The sequence below is a fragment of the Manacus candei genome, unplaced genomic scaffold (assembly GCF_025592945.1).
Source record: "Manacus candei isolate 608988 ecotype Guabito, Panama unplaced genomic scaffold, ASM2559294v1 h1tg000052l, whole genome shotgun sequence".
NCBI lineage: Eukaryota > Metazoa > Chordata > Aves > Passeriformes > Pipridae > Manacus > Manacus candei.
Window position 1 is genome coordinate 2,311,800 of NW_026138100.1, and position 20,979 is coordinate 2,332,778.

At 38.5% G+C, this 20,979-nt stretch overlaps 1 protein-coding gene across 8 annotated transcripts in view; it reads right to left on the reverse strand.

Moving 5' to 3' along the window:
• Nucleotides 1–20,979, reverse strand: part of ARID1B (AT-rich interaction domain 1B) — a 323,386-nt gene that overhangs the window by 212,636 nt on the left and 89,771 nt on the right. For all 8 annotated transcript variants that reach the window (XM_051801539.1, XM_051801536.1, XM_051801535.1 and 5 more), the window contains one exon: nt 10,719–10,829. In XM_051801539.1, the coding sequence (XP_051657499.1) occupies nt 10,719–10,829 (111 nt within the window). The remainder of the gene's footprint in view (nt 1–10,718; nt 10,830–20,979) is intronic.

A 20,979-nucleotide genomic window follows, 5' to 3' on the forward strand; every position in this document is an offset into this window, starting at 1 on the left:
TCAATCATACGTAGAAGTGTATAGAGAATGTTTTAGATTGCTGTAAAAGTAGTAATTTTAAAAAGAAAGAATAAAGCAGGAGGCTGGGGGGTTTTTTGTTGTATCTTCTTTTAAATAAACATTTTTTTTTAAAAGTGCCTTTGCATAGCTGATCACATGTTTTGTTTCCAAGTTTCATCTTTAATGGATGTGGGTGGTGGGGAAAAAAAAAGTGTCAGACTGTAACTCCTTTAATTACACTTCAACTCTGTTGAGTTTCACTGCATGCTGTAAGTGAAGATAGTCCCCAGGCCATGTGGCTAACTGACTATAGCCCTTCATGGAAATGAAAGTCAAGTGATCAAAATTATTACACAGGAGGGGAAGGTTTGTTTTCCTGGCAAAAATAAGGTAAAGAATTTACAGGACTGACTTCAGTCTGACCGGTACTACTGTGAATATAAGCATTAAAAAGCAAGCACTAGAAATCACTGGTTCTAATCAGCAAAAATTAAAGAGCTAAAATGTTTGTAAGTATATGCAAGTACATGCATGGGTGCATTTCTCAGCATTTCATAGGATCTGATATATAACCTCTGGTTCTTTGTAGAGGAGAAAGACAACTCTCTAGGTAGCCTGAATGGCCCCTCTCACACTGAGCTGTGGTCTCAGCGCTGGAATAACCAATCCTCTGGCCAGAAGCAGCCAAAGACTTCCAGAGCCAAAAAAATCCCTGTATTTCATCATACCTCAGAATAGGAAGAAAAATGCTGTTACTGTGACTTCTAATGGGGCAAAATGTCTAATGAGCCACGCAGGAAGGATCAGCAGTCATTAAAAAACACCATTGGTGTGTATGTGAAGTCTCCCTAAGTTGTCTTTAAGGGCACAAGCAAAACAAAGGAAAGGAATTAATTCAGACTGAGAAAAAATGGACTATAAGAGAATCCAAATGAAGCTATGAGGTGTCACTTAAAAAGACAAAACAAACAAACAAACAAAAACCAAAAAAGCCCCCCCCAAAACCAGACCCCATAGATTTTAAAATTCTACAGCCTTGTTTCAAAAAATTCTGAAGAGCTGTGCTGAAAATTGCACTCAACTTTGCTTTTTTCCCACTTTCATACAGGACGGAAAAAATGAGGTGTCTACGAAGCTTTCATTAAGCCCTATTTGACATGAACTCTAAGTTAAATAAAGAAAAGAAATAATCTGGAGTTTTTCTTCCATCTCCACTCTGCATTGGAGTATTGTAAGAAAAAAACGGTAAGGCTATCAGTTATAAAAGTTTAAAACTAAAAGATAATAGTTTGCATGAAGTTTTATCCCATGCCATAATTAATTAGTTCACTAGGGTCAGTGTCTGTATTTAATCCATACACCATTTTATCGACCTATTTAATCTTACTAAGTTATTTTGACTGTAACAAGTGAGACTAAAAATTTCAGATCACTTCCAGTTCCTTTATTTCCATACTTTTCAAAAGCAAGAACTGGCTATTGTATAGTTTGTAGTTTAAGAAACAGTAATATTTTAGATTCCTTTCACTACCTTTTGTGCAAAATGCATTGGGAAATTTCATCATCTGTGATACTGTAGATGTACATGTGAATCTATGCCTTATTTGATGTCATGAAACAAGCTTTGTTCTTTAAACTAAGTCCGTTACTGTGTATTCAGCAAACCTTACTAAAGCTGACTGATGCATAATGTATTACTACATGCAAACATAAATACAAATGCTCATATATGCTTATCTTTATATTACTTTCCAAAATGATAATAACTTCAACAGGAAGGTGGAAGATAAACTATTATGTGAACCTCCGCCTTGAAGGGAAAAAAACAAACCAAAACAAAATAAAACTGCCAAACCCAACACCACACATTGTTATAAATTCATGCTATTTAACTGTGATATGAAACAAATGATCCAGGATGGCGTATTTTCCTATACTAATGCAATTATTCAAATGTGCCACAAAATTCAGGTCCTAATTCTAATTTAACGCAGTAAGTCTCATTTCACAGGTTAAGATGATTAAAAGGGTTATCTACAATTGTCTGCACGGAATGAAAGAGATCAAAAGCCTAAACACTGGGAACTGAAAGTAGCCTTTTCCTGGCATTATCAGCTTTTCTATCTCAATTTCAACACACTATGAAGCTTCATCCTCCAAAATTGCATTGCCAATTCAAACAGGACCATCTTTATAAAGTCCTGTGGAAGCAGAGCTGTGTTTGGAATTATGTGAGAAATGGCACAGTATAATCTGCATAGTGTTAAAGAACTAATGCAGTGGGTTAAAATAAAAGTACCTTCCAAAGGCAGAAGCCCTCTCATTTTGTGTGTGTATATACTTTTATTTTAAAGGTAAATTGATAACGGAAACCTATTTACATGAAACACACTTCAGAAGCACTTCTCACCTACAGCCCAATATAGCATAGATGCTATAAAAAACCACCATGTCTCATTGTCTTCAAGAGAAGACTTCACAGGGAACCTGAGATGTATGGTTCCAGCAAAGGAAAGAATGTTTCAGCGGTCTAAGAAGTACAAGACATTAGGTTTAAAGAAAACACATTTGAGAGAAATTTAAAAACCTGTTTCAAACCTCAAAAAACCCTCACACCACCCCATTGCCCCCAAAAAACAAAACAAAACCCCAAACCAACAAAAAACCCTACAATAACAAAAAAACCCCCACTAAAACGTGAATAGCCTCACATACTGCAGGACTGACTTTATCATGATAGTCATAGTCCTATGAAACAAACAGTACATTACAAATACTTCCAATTTACACTGTGATGGCACCTAAAATCCCCAGCAATTATGGACACACCATAAACAATCACACAAAGCACTGTGAAACCTGGCCTAATCTTAACACTATTGACCGTGACTGCAAAAACATCTGCTCACACAGAAACAGCAGCTGACCAGCACCACTCAGGAGTAAGCTTCACATCAAAGACTGGTAACGTTTTTTTTTAAACATGAAAGCTGCAACAATAGCACCAGAAACCAACACATTCCCAGCAAACAGGAGTGGATGGAGGAAGAAAAAGAAAAGGCATCTACTGCTAGGCTTCAGATGTTGCTGGTCAGAGTGAGTTACTGTGTTTAGCCAAGGTTATGAAGTTGAGGTCATACTTCACAAGGGTTGGTAAGCACAAGTAAAGGAGTCATTTGGAAAAAAAATCCTATCTTACAGGAATACTTGTGGTAAAAATAAAAGAAAGAAAAAACATTTACAGTGTCTCAGGTACTTCCTGAAATAGTATTCAAGTGAGTAATACTTCTTTGTCTTACTTTCTATGTCGTAATCCCAGTGTTCACACAGGCATGAACAAAGACATGCACCAGTGAATACATTAAGCTTTGGAATTTATACTATGCTATCAACTCAAAATTTACAAATAACCAAGCAGATAAGACATGCATGCTTTTATATACTATATATGTATGTACACACATTGTGTAAAATGTTCAAACAATAAAAATTAATCCCCAAATAAAAAAAAACCAAACTCCTGCCATTTTAGAGATAGATTCCCAAATGCAGAACCTAAAGGCACTGACGTGGAAATTTAGGCAGATTAAAAGGACATCTAGTACAGTTACTGCCTCTGCAGCAGGTACATCTGAGCCATGCATGCAGAGGCATCCATGCTACTACAGTTTACGGACTTGCATATTAAAGTAACCTCGGGGGCTTTTGGCTTGCCTCTCATTTCAAGCTGCAGGCTTTGGTGGTTCAGGGGCTACCACAAGCACGGTTCAGTCGCCCCTGGCTAAGGGAGCAGCACCCTCTCTGGAAGGGATCAACCTGAGGCAGGGGGTGGGAAGGAAATAAAAAATTAAATCCTTCAACCACCCAAATCAAATCTAGCTTCTTTAATTTCTGAATGAACACCAATACTATTCTGGTATTTGGAGGTATATGACGTAACTACTCATAGCTTCGAAAGCGCTGCAGGAAAAAAAGCTACCAATACTTCCAATATTCCACTTAGGACAACACTGGCCTATTTGAATACAAGCTTCTGCAACTTTAACCACTACTGGGATCTGTAATTCCTTAGCAGCTTTCCCATGTAAGTTTCATGTAGAGGTCAGACTAAATATTTCTTTTTGCATTTGTAAATTTTTTTTGATCATAAATTAGCAATTTAGTTATTACAGGGATATTGTAAACATTGTAAAGGTAAAGTATTTTGAAGCCAGTAAAAATAATGAATAGCTAAGGATTTTTTTACAGTACTTAGTGAAATTACTTTTTATACTTCAATAACAACCTAAAACTGTTCTTTTAAATAAATATGATCAATTTATCAAGAAAAACCAATTAATTCTGTAAAGCACAAAACATAAATTAATAACAACAGGACCTTCTCTTCACACTACCAATATTAAAATTAATATAAGAATACTTAATTCAAGCATCTACAATTTTGGTTTCAATGTTTCAGTTTATGCCCAGGGCTGCTCTGCGCTGCTTTAATTCTACTTTTCCCCAAAAATGGGACTTAATTTACAAGTTGACTCTAGGACAATGAATCACTTTGATCACCTTACATGAAATCCTAGTTTAACTGAAGTCAAATGTAAAATGAGCACGAACATTTAGTGGGCTAGGATTTTCAACGACACACACAAAGTTCATGCCCCCAATAACATCACTGATGTCAGTGGTGCTGCAGTGGCTAGTGCTGCATTTGACCCACTATTCTGACTGGCAGCAGGACACAAATGGGAGACCACGTAAGGAATCTGTATGTGCACCCACAGCAGCTATAGAGCCTGTTTGGCACCTCAGAAACACACAGAAATACGTACACTTGATGTCTCTATACATATGTGTTGCATGAAACTGGTTCTACCTACAGGTTTATTACAAGGAATGTCAAGAAGAAAAAAAAACCCTAGCAGCTGCACTTGATTCAGAATTAAAATGACTTGGAAAAAATAGCAGCTTCTTCCAACTCTGCGCATAAAGGCTAAGAAAAGCCTTTGAGATAGCTTAGTCACTTCTTTGCAACTTGAAGCTTTTTTCCTTTTATTCCAAGCTTAAACAAAGTTCAGTGGGGCATCAAACTGCCTCAGTTTTAAATTACAGTCTGTACTTTAAAATAGAATGCATGCACCACATGTTCCTGAAGCTAGAGGGTGGGAGTGTTATTCACTGAAAATTGAAGGCTTTTTGAGTCAATAATCTTCTTTCACAGAGTAACAATTTTCAGCTAAAATTTCTTGACCCAAACAAAGGAAAACAAGATCATTCAGTTATTTTACAACATTGCAGAAAAGAGAAAGAAAAGTGGGAAAGAGGCACACCAGTTTTATCCTACTTGATGTAAAAACAATGGACAATTTAATTCACAAATATTACATACTCACATTTCTTTCTTGTTCATGGTTTAATACACTCCCAAACAGATATTTTCAGGCAGAGATGCGAATAACTAGAGGACAGATTTGCTATCATGTACTACATGCATCTATCAACTGGCAACAGCATTTGCCTCCCAAGAATTATAAAGAATCCATTTACAGAATTTTTTTCCTCTTTCTTCTCAAATCACAAGCAATACTCTGTATTTTTAAAATAGCACTTAAATTTAGATCAGGCTTTCTAATTTGCTTACCTGCAAAGAATTCAACAAGGATTACAAAAAAAGGAAGGTCGCTGCACTAGGCTCTCTTTTAGTACTGGTTTGTCCTTACCAGAAGGGCTACAGTGGTAATCAATATTTACATTATGGTAGCATCTACAAGCCCAATCATGATTAGTGCCTACTGGACTAAGCTGAGTATAAATGTCACCAGAGTCCCTCATCCCAGTAGTTTAATCTCTGAGAAAAGAAGAGTTACCTCCTGCTAACTCTAAACCACATTTGCTCAGGTAATGCTGGGACGTGTTTTCCTGTCTATTGACTTCAGCCATTAATGTTTAATTGTTTGGGGAGTACTGTTTTTTGAGATGAGTTCCCAGATACTTCATATTCTAGAAGTGAGACACAGAATGTGGACTCCCCAACCATCCCACATATTTTCCTCATAACCTACACCTGTTGAGATCCATATGAAATGATGATGTTCCATGAGCCAATTATATCTAACCTTGAATTTAGTTTACTACTAGTTCCCAACAGAGGTCCTCTGAAATCTAATTTAGTACCCTCCTTCTACAACAAAAAAGGTGTGTCAACCAGAGGAAAAAACTGTCCAGCACCTAAACATCTTTCAGGGCTCATTAAAATGAGGTAAAATAGAACTATGAAGCATTTAATAAAATCAGGAAGGGATTGCTGATGTGCTGTTTTCCACAGTGCCAAGCATAATGAAACTAGGCAACTGATATCTTAAAAAATTTATCTGCTTGGCACTGAAGCTCATACAACTACAGAGGTTGTAGAACCACAACCAAACTTCTCAGATCACAGCACTGCACAAGATACAAGCGGCATTCTATCTTCACTGCTGCCTACTATTTTGTTTTGCATAGGAATTGCTCTGCCTCCATGGAAAGACCCAGTGAATAAGTGATGTCACAGAATGAATCCATAAACTCAGAATTCTGAATGATCTAGTAGAATAGTGATTCCCTCAAATCCACATACAACCTTCCCCCTTCAACACTGGATGACCTCCAGTAAGCACAAGATAAACCTAAGTTACAAGACTAAAGCCACATTTTCCCTACAGTTTACATGGATGCAGGTGAGGACCAGCACAAGCCCACCTTGACTGTGGCCTCCAGCCATGCATGTTCACACCTCCACACTTATACACTCATGGATTGCCTTGCATAAAACAGCTTAGGGATGGGAACTGGCAGAAAACTTACCTTACAAAAAGAAGTGAACTGTCTTCTGTCTGTCTGTGGCTCTATGACTGCTGCAGGGCCTAGTTGTGAACACTGGGATCTGCTGTGCCACCATGTCTCAGCTGACAGGATAACAGCATCTCAAGCCCTTCCAGCAGGATCATACAGTCCTCTAGGCTGTGGCTAAAATCAAAGCTGCTCCAGTCCCCACTGTCTGTCCCCTTTCCTGTCACAGCTTCTGATTCCCACCTCCTCTTCTGAGGTACCACTGATGCCCACACAATTGCACAGTGATTCAGTCAAAAACTAATCCAGAAACAGAGAGGTTATTTCCCATCTGGTTCAGTTCCCCAGATCAAATCTACTGGCCAGTCCCAGGAAAGGCAGTGGAGGAGATGGGACAGCACAGATGTGGGGCACACAGCAGGACTGCAGCTGCCCTGGCTTTAAATGGCTCAAAGCAGTTGCAGAACTTTACCTGTAGGTTGCAACAAAAAAACATTAGCAGAAACCAGTCTTTCAAAAGCATAGAAACCTTGGATAGGCCATTCAACCTCACACCTCAAACAAGCGCAATGGGCAAAAAAAAACGGGCCTTATTAAAACAAAACAAAGTAATAGCAAACCCACCAATGCCTACCTGAAAAGACTTTAATACTCATACCAATAAAAAAATTAAATTAATTTATGTTTTCTGCACCTCACTCTATCAACACAATCCAATGTGAACATTTAGAAATGTACTCATTAAAGACAAAATAAAGGATTAGTCTTTATAGACACACACAGCCTACTGCTGACACAAGCTCCTTTACCGCAACAACAAATCTGCAGATGTATCATTTGGAATTTTTTTCCTGTAAGTCTGCTCTAGCTTTCTCACAATAGCAGAAATGTGTATTTTACTATTATCCCTTAAGTCTTGATAAATATGTTCTGTAGTAGCTGTTCTCCAGACAATTTCATTTAGGCCTCTTCCCCTTTATTCCTCTACTCTAATAGAGAACAGTTTCTATTTATGACTTCCTTTCCTTCACAGAGTACCTAACTCCCATGTTTTCTCAAAGGCTTGAGATTTCCTTCTAATTGTGACCCCAGCAAAAGTGCTTAGAGCACTATTCTGTGCAACTTTTCATTTGGGCTCTCAGTGACTCCACACGGTCAGAGATCCACAGGTCAAACCCTCCAGATATCAGAGGAGTTAGGAGAAGGAAAGCAAGCATTGTATAGAATCTGACAGGCCATTAGAAGTAGCTAATAAAGCCATATTTTGTTTGTAGCCATTTGTTACCAACCCACATTACAAATTCGTCCGCTTTGAACTTTATGGGAACATTCATGCCAGGACTTTTATATACAATGTGTGAAGGAAACGGAACAACTATTGAGCTGTTTAGCTGAGCTTACTGTGTCACAAACCTGCTGAAAAAACTCCCCCCAAAGGGTGACACAAGCCAGCATTCAGTGCTGCAGAAAGTGGCCAGCTCCTCTTCGAATCTATCAAAGGGAAACTCTTTTTCAAAGCCACATCAGAGAAAACCATTCACCATTTAGTATTACATCTCTTTTGTTGGTTTTTGACACTTGTATAAGCTTGCTATGTAGCTGCTGTGATTCTACACAATGCCCTTAAGAAATAAAAAGATAACGGGCAAATAGTATAAATACCAGAATACCATGAAACAAAACATAACTAAATTTTATTAAAAGCCTAACCCACTGCTATAACTTCAAGTTTCACTGTACAAAGACAAGTTACTGATTACTACCCTGAAGAACCACATTACCTTGAAAACAAGCTTCAGAAGCCATATTTAGTATGCCAAAATGAAGCTAACTAGGAATGCTAAACAAGGGATAGTGATAAAGGGTTTTCATAAGCAGTCCAAAACATAATACAGAACTCTCCTGTTTCAGGAAAAAAAACACCATGTTCATATATGGTCAAGCCATCACCCAAAACAGACTTATATTAAAGCCTTTATCTTGTTCACCATATCTTGAATGTATGGATTATTCCTAATTTCTAAGACATCTTCCTTGGATGTAAGATGACTGGGAGTTTGTTGACATGATCAAAAAAAACCTTTGTCTCTATATACAAAGGATTGAAGTTGTTTTTAGATTGAAAAAGAAAACAAACAAACAAAAATCCCACACCAAAACCAAACTAAAATACAAAATTATAATATACTCCATTCCCCTCCATATGAAAACAGCAGGGTTTTTGAGTATATAAAGTGCTCTCTGGTTATGCATCACCGCTTTTCAGTAACGAAGTGTCTCAATACCACCATTTGGGACCAACTTAGAGTTTAAACTATGTGGCCAAAATGGTTAACATTCACTGTTAATACTACCAGCTTACCCATACCTAGAATAATTATGAGCTACTAAATATACCAAACACTCAGGGACACAGATAATACCCAATACTCTGCTTAGATATCATAATGCTGGAGATAGGACAGAGCATGGATTAAAAGTAGGACAATTATTTGAGAAAAAACACAGGCAAATGAGCAGAACATTAGTTGATAAATAACTTTACTTCTCCTTACCCTAATAAACACTGTTCATGAAAAACTGGGAGGTTAAAAGTCTCTTTTAATATCTCTGCTTTTTAAACTGGGTAGTTGTTGCCAAAACAGTTCAATGTCCACAGTAGCTACTATTTTTAAGGTAAATGCCAACATTCATTTCTGAGACCTGTTCAGAGAAATTAGTCTGTTTAAAAAAGGGTTCCTGAAAACCTGTCAAATTAATACTAGGTTCAAAGCAAATTGGTACTCTTCTTACACCAGTTTCCATAGCTTCTCCTGAGACATGCATGTCTCACATGTCATGTAAAGAATTTGTGGCATATACACTCTCCTAGGTGCCAAAGATGTAACTTTGAAATACTATGTTTATTTCCCTATTTTTAGGGATTTACAATCATGCCATGTGCCAGAGGTAAAATATACACCATACTACCAGATTTCACAAATACATTTGGTATCTTAATATGGTAAACTCTTTAGAGAGATCCAACTGCAAATGAATACATATCCACTGAACTGCAGGAAATATTCTATATGCTTATGATACAATATTCCAAGCCAGAGCACACAGTTTATAAAGTTTATATAGTTTCATCATTTAAGCTGAACATATTCTAGTTGGTTTAAATTCATACTGGTTTAGTACCAACAAACAAGAAAATCCCCAAACCACAAGGGGCACACAAAGACAAAGCTGAGTACTTTGTCTACTATAGTGAAATAAGACCTTCAAAAATGCAAGTAGCTGCAATGTCTTCACAAAGTATATTCCTTCGTGCCCCTTCACCCACAGCAGAATGTGTAGAGCTCAGAAAAACTAAGAAATATTAGTACAAAGTAATCTCCTAATCAAAAGATCAACCTAGTCTAAGTATCACTGTCATTCCTGCTTCTACATTTCTGTAGTAATAGATAGTAGCAGAATTAACATGCCAATCTCATTACTGCTCAGGGTTTGGAGCAAATAACTCCTGGTTACAGTATTCTAAACCAGAATCTACTGAAAACATTTGAAAAGGGCACAGAAAAAAGCCTCCTCCTCACCAGATTGGTTTGTGCAAGTATGGAATTCCTAAAGCTAAAAAAAAATTAATCAATCCATTTCCTCTATACAAATATACGTGTGCACAAGCACAAAATATGCATGTACATAAACAGTGCTGCTTTGAACCAGAACAAGCCTAAGCAAAGTCCACTCATATACAAACTGTCAGTTCTCACATTTTTTAAAACAATTTTTCATCAACTTTGTTTAAGATTTCTTCTTTCAGTATTTCTCATCTGCTCATCCGAGATACAATGAAATGCTATGTAAAGTGCCTTCATTTTAAAATACTGAAACAAACATTATTTTCTTACTGGTAAGCTTGACGGTCTTTCTTGCTGGATTAGATTCAAGTCTTCATGGTTAGGCTTTCCTGGTGCCATAGGGGGTTGAGATCTGGTTCCATAGCCTTCCTGAGACATGTCCTGCAATAACAGTTGTAAAAAAATTATTAACTTGACTCAGTAATTACAATTAAATACATATCACAGAAGGGTGAAAATATAACAGCTGAGTGATGATGGTTTCTTTGGTCAGAAGTGTTTACTAGTTAAAGCTTTTTGATAGAAATATCAAGCCCACACAGGTACCACTATGACATATGCTGTTTGTAAAGAAATCCAGGGAGCTGAGATGCATGCCAACATCCAGCAGGGACTCACACCCCTGGAACAGGGGGAAACACACAAAACCAAACCTCTTAAATAAACAACCCCCTTTTACTGTAAAAGAATAAGTAGCAAGCATGAACATTCATCCTACTCTGAGGTATATTCTCAGGCGTTTTGATGAAGTACTGAGCCAGGTGGAAGACTAGACTTGAAAATAAGATTGCAATCACGCTGTGTAATCAGACTCCTGCAACAACCCTGGATTTACCATCGCTGCTACTGGCGCAACTTTCAAACACTGGCTATCAGGTCATAGCACACAATGCAGCTGCTTCATCTGCTGGGGGCATGCTGCATCTGAAGGGTTAGAAGGCAAGTGTATTTGATCAAGAATAGCTCCAAAGCCTGTACCAGTAACATGGAGATTTTCCTCCCTGCACGAGCCCAGGTAGGCTTAGGTAATGGCCTAACACAACATCCACCATACACAGGCGGGGGGAGCAACAAAACAACCTCCCATGAGCCATCCCCCATCCTCCAGCACAAGCTTACTTCACACGCAGAAATAGTTGCCCATTGCAAAGCCTTAAATTCAGGCTTCATTTTAGCTACGATAGCAGCTTCTACAGCAACTTCTTCAAGGAAAACAACAGAAAGCACAGTACTGACTTCAGCATGTGTTACTGGCAGGGAAAGTTGAAGAACCAGTTCCTGACTGCTAGAAAAGATATCTTGCCTTTTTCTTCGTTGTTTTTAAATTGTTTAATTTTCCTCTCCCCCTCACGAGCTTACTACCAGTTCAGCTTGCTTCAGCCATCCTCAGACCTTTAGTTTTCAGGGATACCTAAAGCAGGTGGGTGCTGCAGGCACAAGGGGCAGGGGAAGCTGTCCTCTGCCCCACCCCACTATCACCTTGCTGCTGCCTGTGTGGGGCTGCTCAGGCAGCCCAGTGCCCACAGCCACAGCTGCAGCTCACGCAGAGACTCCAGGAGGCAGCTGGCTGGCAGAGCAGGAAAGCTTTCTGTCTCTGGTTTTAGCCCAGCTTCTGACAGAGAGAAATTTGTTAACAACTGTACCGTTTCCATTCAGCCCCTTCCACCCATCTGGGACTCTCCCAAATTATTTTAAGGGATGTAGAAAATTCAATGGGGCTAATAAAACAAACCCCAACAAACCTGATACGATATAAACCCAGCAATAAATGATCCTATCCCTAAGCCTGTGCCAAGTAAAATCAAGAAACACTTAAAAGGCCAGCACTTCAATGTGGTTACCAGCAGAGGGTAACAATTAGGCTTAAGGGTGACAAAGGCTGATGGCTGAATGATTATTATCCCCTGTGACCCCCCACACTCCCCCCCGCCCAGATTTCCACTTGTCACACAGCTCTCCTGCTGCGCACACCAGCAGGTTCCTGTGGATTAACAGTGAGGTTTAAAATCAACAAATGGCACAAGGCCTCCATTCAGCAGCCTTCACCCCAGTACAAAGGAGTAGAAAGGTGCAGGACAGCTTCACAATAGGCAAACAAATGAGCAAACCTCTGCTTTCCTTTTTATTTAAAAACGCGCAGGCACATACACACACACACACACACACACACACACACCACGCTCACGCACGCTGGGGGCTGTCACTGCGCAGGCATTCATAATAAACCTGGCAACCCCAGATTTCAACTTCCAGTTCAGCATTCGATGTCATTCTTCCTAATTCTTAAAAAAATACACCAAATTAAAACCACTTGTCAAAACAACAACAACAAGAAAACCACACAGAAATACCAAGAGTGGTGAAAAAGGATAAATGGAATATTCAGTTTAGGAGATGTCATTGTAGAAACACAATTGTTCCTTTTCCCAAACAGACACTACAGGAATTTGCTGGGGAGCAAAACGTGTTTTAAATTTTGAAAAATCAAGAGCTATCACTTCCTTATGAAGTACCAAGCATTTTTTCCCACAGGTTTAAAAGATTTTAACCTTACTTCCTACTGAAATTTCCAGGGACACTGGCGCAGGAGAGGGAAGGGACAGCATGCTTTCTCTTGAGAAATACTGCAGGTTGAATGGAATTTACTTTTACCTGGGTATTTGAAGACTATGTATGAAATGTCTTTCCTCACACTGAAGAGCACATTAAAAACTTCAGACATGACACCTTTTGTATTTTTAAACGCACATTTTTATAGTCTTCTTTCTGACTGTGGAAAAAATCAAATCCATTTGCTCTATTCTAGATGAGGTTTGGAAACATGCAGAAATTAGTGTTTGTTAATGATGCAGGCACCTGTGCATTCCAAATGGGACTGAGATCACAAACTCATTCTTACATTCTCCGTAAAGCTGTGTAGATATGTTGATCACTGGAAACTTGGAAAGCAGCTCTTGAGAAGTAAAGAATCAGTTTGTTCTCAGTAAGCTGCAAGCATGGGAATCTCCCGGATAAAATATGCATGGGACTGTGTGTATAATTTTATGTGTTTATACATATGCATTGTCCAATAAAAACAGTCCATTTATATACTAAACATAATGATTAAATAATAGCATATTTCACTAAGAGGTTGGCTTCATAACGAAAATAGCGCTTAGTATCATTTTCACTGAAAAACAGAAGAGAGAAAATCCCTACTGCCTTTCTTCAGTTCCACATTTGGAAATACTGTTAATATACAGCGTATGACAGAATAGCTACAACAGATTTTGAGAGATAAGTAAGAAATAAGGACAGCAGTATTAGGGTAAATTGTCTGTCCTGGAAGAAATGCGTGGTACTGGCAATTCTCACCTGCATCTTTGAAAGGTCATTTTTCTTTCTAGCATCTAGGAATAGATTTATTGGGGACTGAACAGAGGGAACATAAGGGGAAGAGGAACATGTGTTGTTCTAAGTCACGGCTGAGGAATTCCCCATTGATACTGGGATTCCTGATTTTTTTTCATTTGACTCCCAGTATTTCATCCACCACTAACATTGGTTTTCAAAGCAAAGCTTATGATTTTTTATGAATCACAGAAAATTCATGTACTTTAGAGAAATCCAGGCTTTTATAAACAGAAGGCTACAAGTTTCCACTCAGAACTTCCCAACTGGGCACAAACCCAATCATATCATAGCTGTTACAGCACAAACTGTCAACAAAGTTATTTTATAACTAAAATCAGGGTTTCCTCCATCAGATTTTAGAAAAGCACAAGGACAAATAATCAGCAAGTCATAAACATATACTCAAAATAGCTGACGTTTAGACTTTTTCACACTTTTCAAAACACATTTATTCTGTGAAACAGGTAGACCAAAAAAAAAAAAAAAAGGATTAGACACAGTCTAAACCCCATGTATTGGGTAAGCTATTCAGAAATCTATCCATATACAATTATTATATTTGGGTGGTAATAAAAATAACAGCAACAAACTGCTTATCATCCACAGAGCCAGGACTAGTTATTCATCTCCTGTTCACATACACTTTTAGCTTGTTCTGCAAATTGTGGTAAATGGAACTCAAGATTTGTGAAGTCTGAGGAGTAAGGGAGGAAATGGGGTATTTTCTTCCCTCTTATTCTCTGTTACTGTATTCATCTTACAGACTTTCAAAGTCTCTAATTCTGGTGTGGTTTAAAGTGACTGAGCGAGCCTATGTACTGGCCCACAATAAAGTCAAAGGCTCCTTGGTCCTGCCTCCCACAATTCTTCCAGCTGGACACACATCCCTTACTTTGTATTAGTAGTCTTTATTAGACCATTTTGTTAAGTGGTGTTAAGTTTGTTAAAACTTGCCAGTTAAGTAACTCCTTTCCCCCAGCTTTATCATGAGTTACTGAGTAGAACTGGCCTCAGGAAGGGTTGGGTGAGTAAGAAAGGAAGGAAATCTCCCTCCTTCGGCAGCAGCCAGCCATGAGCCTGGCTCCACACTTGCAGCAGTCAACTACACTGAGACCACTTTGGAGCAGGCCACTGACAGACAACCTTTTCCCTTTTTCGTGTGCAATGCTAACTAGTGTCATGCTTTCATGCTCTAGCTGGTCCTATCCTAAAACAAGCAAGCCTGTCCACATTGACATGTTCTCTGCAAACCTGAATGAAAATTGCACTGATAATGCTGGAAACCATGTAGATGAAATGCACATTTGTTATAAGGTCTGCCGAAGATGATTAAATCTAATTATTAAATAGTTTAGATTATTTTTAATAGAAAATGAATGCATAGGGAAAATATTACTATTTGAGGGAAAACCACATTTAAAGAAGGGCTGGGTGAGAAATATCATTCAGGCTTCATCCACTTCTACTGCAGTGAGTTTCAGAGGGATAACATGACCACCCAGGAAGATAAGTACCATGATGGTTAAATAGAAAGAAAATAATTTATTGAAAATAATATGCTAGACTTCAACTTGAAAAACTCATTAAAAACTATTTTAGCTCATCTTCTTGATTCACTGGGTTGATCCTTAGAAGACTTCAAGTGTGAGAGCAGCAAATTCTACAGCAACGTGACAACAGCACAGTTGAAAGCAAATTTCCTCCCGTCCCCCAGACCACTTGAGAATGGAAGTTAGGACCCAGTATAGCAGCCAAGAGGACTGCACAGCCCTACAATACGAGATTATTTTACTTATCTATGATGGAATACTAGTGAACGTAAAGAAGCCAAGTGATATGTTAGGGGCTATAGAAGGACATTCCTTGTTATGACTTAACCAAGCATCGGTTCATTCTGTGTAGATAAATACATATCAATACATCTCCACTATTTCCACCTTCTGCACAAAAAGGCTACAATAAAGAAAAAAATTACTTACCAGAATGGTGGCATATCCCTAAACAGCCAATTTCTAGCCCAACTCTAATACCTAACATGTCACCTACCAAGTTGTTTACTCTCTGGCAGCACAAAACTGACAACAAAGGACAGCCAACCTGTTAGAGGAATACTGTAGGTAAGGCTGCACTCAGAAAAAATGTTACGCCCACGGGCACAGGTAACACTGAGTCTCACGCAAGCAGCCCTGTGGGGAACGATCCACTAGGGCCAAAAGAGCAGAGAGGTTTGCTTGAATCCTGGACAAATTGTCTGCAGAAGTCCTGCAGTTTGTCGATGGACTCTTGCAGAAGATCCCGGGTCAAGAAGAAATGCATATATACGTGTCTTGAATTTTATGAATCAGAAATGAAAAAAAAAACAAAACAAGAAAACCTAAAAGCCTTGAAGAACAGAAAATTGCTGTCTTGCAGATGGAGAGCATTGTGCACAAACCAGCAAGCATGTCTCTTACTGCACAGAAGGAACAGGTGATTTCAGGAAAAAAATTGTTCTGTAGGTCCCAGCACCTATTACGCCAACAAAAAAGAAGAGAGTGCTAACCACCGGAGGTGGATTACCAATGTAGTCTGGTAATCCTCTTAAACACGCTAGTCTGTGTTTATGTGATGAACTGAATAAACCCTGTTCACAACCAGAGTACGTAAATAATTTCAAGCCAACCCTCTACCACAAAACCCTCAATGGAGACAAGGCAAGCAGCTGTCCTGAAGTATGGCAACCAACAGGCTGGCATCTACCTCAATATACTGATGCCATTTGCTGACTGTTGCTTCAGTGGGACTTGCAAGCAGTGACTGCTCCTAGTTCAGGTTGTTATTGTATGCCCGCAGTCAAGCCAGGCCAGAAACAAAGATGATACTTTGCCTCACCGAGTTAGTTTTGGTCTTCATCTTCATTACAGGTACTAGAGGAAGGGAAGAACTTTAGAAACATGCCAAAGCAAAAAGCCCCTTTCCTTTTCCAAAAGGAGAAATTCATCCAGAAATCATACCTAACTCCTTAAAGGAAGATTGTCCCATTTATGTGGAGACATTTGGCAAACCTGCCAGTTTGGATGCCTCAAGTGTAGACCAGTCATTGTCAGTAACACACCTCATTGTCTTCTTCAATGTTATTAATACCTTCCCTTCCAAGATATTTGCAATTTCTTTCTAAAACTTACTATTTCCTAGGTGCCCTTTGTTAAGCTAATTTAAAAAAAAATTACAATGGGAACATAATTTTCTTCCTTCAGGACCCCAATTTTTATGCAATGACATCCAAGTTAAGACATATGAAACTGGAGAAGGAAGAAAAAAAACATACACTTTACGTAGCAGGCAGCAGTTGATGCAAAAGATCAAAAAAATAAACTTACGTAAGCAAATATATTATTGATGGTCAGTCCATCAAAATTCTCCAGAAGTTATTAGAAAGTCAGACTATCTAACTATGGAAGGTTTTTCCCTCAGAATGTTTAAAACATTTTAAACACAGATAGGGTCAAAAAAAGCTCTCCACATCTTACAGGGAGATTTGTTGTTTGGACAACATAGCTTCTAGTCATATATTGGGTAATCCGGGCCAACTAACAAGACAGAAGGGTCTCTCTTCCTAAATGCTCTAGTCCATTTTCACATGTGTCTCGCCTATATGGCCTCCAGGACCCACATTAAGCAAGTGATGCAGGAAGAGCTCCAAGATGAAATCATTCTCAGAAACCCTTATCTTGCTATTCTCTTTCACCACTATTGCATTCCATGGATCACAGAGCATATCAATAGTGGATTTAATCAGAAACAAGACATTTCTTCTGGTTTTCTTCTGTCATACTTGTAACATGCCACATGAAAAATAGGCGAGTTTGATGTTTGTATTAAAATGTGACTGCTGCACACTGCACAGCCTGATAAACAGCTGTCAGCTCTTCCTTTACAGGCAAAAAAGTAGATGTAAAGTTCCACTGTAAATAAAGAGATCAGAGAGAATTCAAAGTAGTAATCTGAGAAATATAACTTGGAAATGAGGGGTAAAATGAGCATTTTATTTCCATGCATTTTCCCATGTTTACAGAGCTTTTTGGACTTTTCCTAAAAAGCTATACAAGGCTCAACAGTCCAACCACGCTTTCATTTTCTACACCCCTCCTTCCTCCCCCTGCCCATCCTTTCACTGACAAAGCTATATTTAAAACAAATCAGAACAAACATACAAAAAAAAAGGTTTTTTTAAAAAAGGAGGACTGGCCAGCTTTGCATGTCCTATTCTTTATAGTCACTTGGGACAGACTACCACGTTAATGTGATGACTTACAGATTTTGCGCCATCCAGCATCCTGCCCTGCCACACTAGTTCTTCCTAAAACTCCAGGAGGAATGCATCACTTCAGCAGACCCGAGATGGGAATCTGTTCTGAGAAACAAGCTCTGCACCCCAAAGAAACAGCTAAACAACCCGACGAAAGGTGGGAGAGGGGCAGGATTTAAACCTGCCATTTGTTTCAATTTGGGCCGCTGCAGAAGCAGGGAGCTGGGGGGCTCTGTGCCCCAGAGGGCAGCAGCCTGCCCCAGACTGCCTGCCGCCTCTGAGGAAGTTCTCCCAAGCATACGGCTCACTGGCAGAAATGAGGTCAGAGCACTGCCCGCAGCTTACAGCAGAGCTGAAAGCCTGAAGCCAGCTTACCGAATAAAGAGAAAAGCTGCACCGAGAGCAGCTGCTACCTCTAGGCTAATAGAGCTAAGGTACCCAAGGATGAGACATCCTCACTCGAGACCGGGAAACATTACTTCAGTGTTTTCTTAGAGGCACATCTGTATCTGTGCTTCGAGGTAAAAGCCAGGACTTCATCTAAAGGCTCATGAAAACCCGCAAATTGGTTAGGAAGGGCTGCAAAACATCACTGAGGCTGCATTTAAAAAAAAGAACGGAGAGGTTTGTTTCCTACTCTCCATCCCTCATATACAAAGCTGTATTACGTTATAGACATTTATATCACAGTCCAGTGACACCTGCTAACTTACTCCCTAATACTCACACATGGAGGTCTCTTCAAAATGAAAACTGAAATGAGATTTGCCTACTATTTGATCAACAGTACAATCATAGGAGAAGAAATCGAAGCTCAGATACAAAAAAGTCTGTAATAAACTTGGTAAAGAAGGTATTCTCACCTGGTGTCTACTGTTTCTGTTAACTTAATTTTTCAGTATGTGAAAGGGTTAGTATGTTACCTTTGGGACTACTGGAAGTGGAGAATTAGTTGCATTACCATCCTCTCTTTCTCTGCAGTCTGTTAAAACACACAGTATCTGTGCAAAAAATTCAAATACAGCACCAGCAGAAGCAATTCAATGGACTGCACAATACACCAGTTTAAACCAACAGCAGCAAACTATTTCTTTAATCTTTTGAGGTAGAAAAGTCTTCACCACCATAACCACAACTACAATTTTCTCAAAAGAAAATATTCCCAACTGGACTGGTGCTGGGAGTGCCAGGAGGAGGGAGTAAGGGGGAGGTAAACAAGTGAAAGAAGTGATGAAAACTTAAAACTCTGAGAACAGACCACTGAATAGTCTTCAATACAGCAAGGAAAACAGAGTGACTTTCATTAAAAGTCACCTCTCTTACTATATTAATCCTTATTATATTAAAATTATCCTCTTCTTTTTTGTGAGGGTGAAAGAGGACAATCTTCATGAATTCTGTAGGCAGAGACTTAAAATCCAAACACATATAGCTGGTTATTTAGCCTTCTACCTAAAAACGTGCATGTGGAAAGACAGCTTCTTGGCAATCAGGGATAAGCACGAGGAAGACATAAAGAGAGACTGTGCTCTTACAGAACTTGATTTATTGAGGGACAGCTCACCAAGACCAACAGTTGTTCCATCTCCCGCAACATAAACACCAAGCACAGTTTTGTCAACACGTAAAGGTAAACTTGTTTTTTAAGTGGTATCTTATTTATTTCAATTTGCTATTTCATTCTTTGTTGTACGTATCTGATTGCAACAACTAAAACACCCTGTACCAATTCAGCTACACACTCCAAAATCTATTCAAAATTCTACTACAGTAGGAGAAGAAGGCAGTAAAAGGGAAATACTGGAAAGGATAATGAATACATATAAAATATATGCTGGTCTATATTCAGATAATACATTGTCTCAACAACAAAATCCCAATGCAAAATACAGAAAATAAAACTAAATATATGTACACTGAACATCTTCAATTATTAAAGAAAACACAGGCAGCCAGAAAAATGCAGTGGTAAATTTTATGCCAGGAAATATCAACGAACTTATTTTCTTACCTCTGAGGAAAACAATGTATATTAATTTAAAGGCCATAAGAGAATACTGCTATATTGCAACTGGCCGTGAGGTGTAATTTACAAGACCACTAAAATTTGGAATATATACTGCTCATACGGAAGTAAAAAAAAACCTAAAACAACAAAAACCCAAAACCAAACCAAACCACAACAAAAAAACCCCAACACATCACCAAAAAACCCTTACCAAACAGATTAAGTAGTACTTTTCAGACTTGACAACATGATCACTTAATTCTAAATGCTATTCTATTTGCATTGTAGAGTTTTTCTTATAACAGGATTTGTGCTTTTATATTCTAAAACATTCGTGCAGACAACTTTGTCTATGAACAGCCATCGGATTAATGAATCGTAAAATACATGACTATTACATGATCAGGTATCTTTCAATAAACTCACTATTCTGTTTAACTTACTGCTAAATTTCAAAGGTACGGATAAAATTATTTCTGGGATATTAATTTAGCTCTCAGAATAACATTAAAAGAAAACCAGCATTGAGTAATAAGGAGAGTGGTAAGGGGAGCAACAATAGCTACGATCACTAATCTCCTATAACAAAATAGTTTTTATCAGCCTGCATTCCAATAGTTTTACTATCAAGCTAATTAATTGACTCCTATGCCAATATCTAAATGCCAAGCAATTAATGGCACTGAACTATAAAAGGCTTTGTCTTTGCTCTTGTAGAGTTATTTTATAAAGCAAATGCAATTCTGTCACTTCGCTGATTTAATGCAGGCTTTGTGAGGTTAATATTCCCAGGCAATTGCAAAATAAAGAACTCCTTTAATTAACCTTCTGTGATTTAA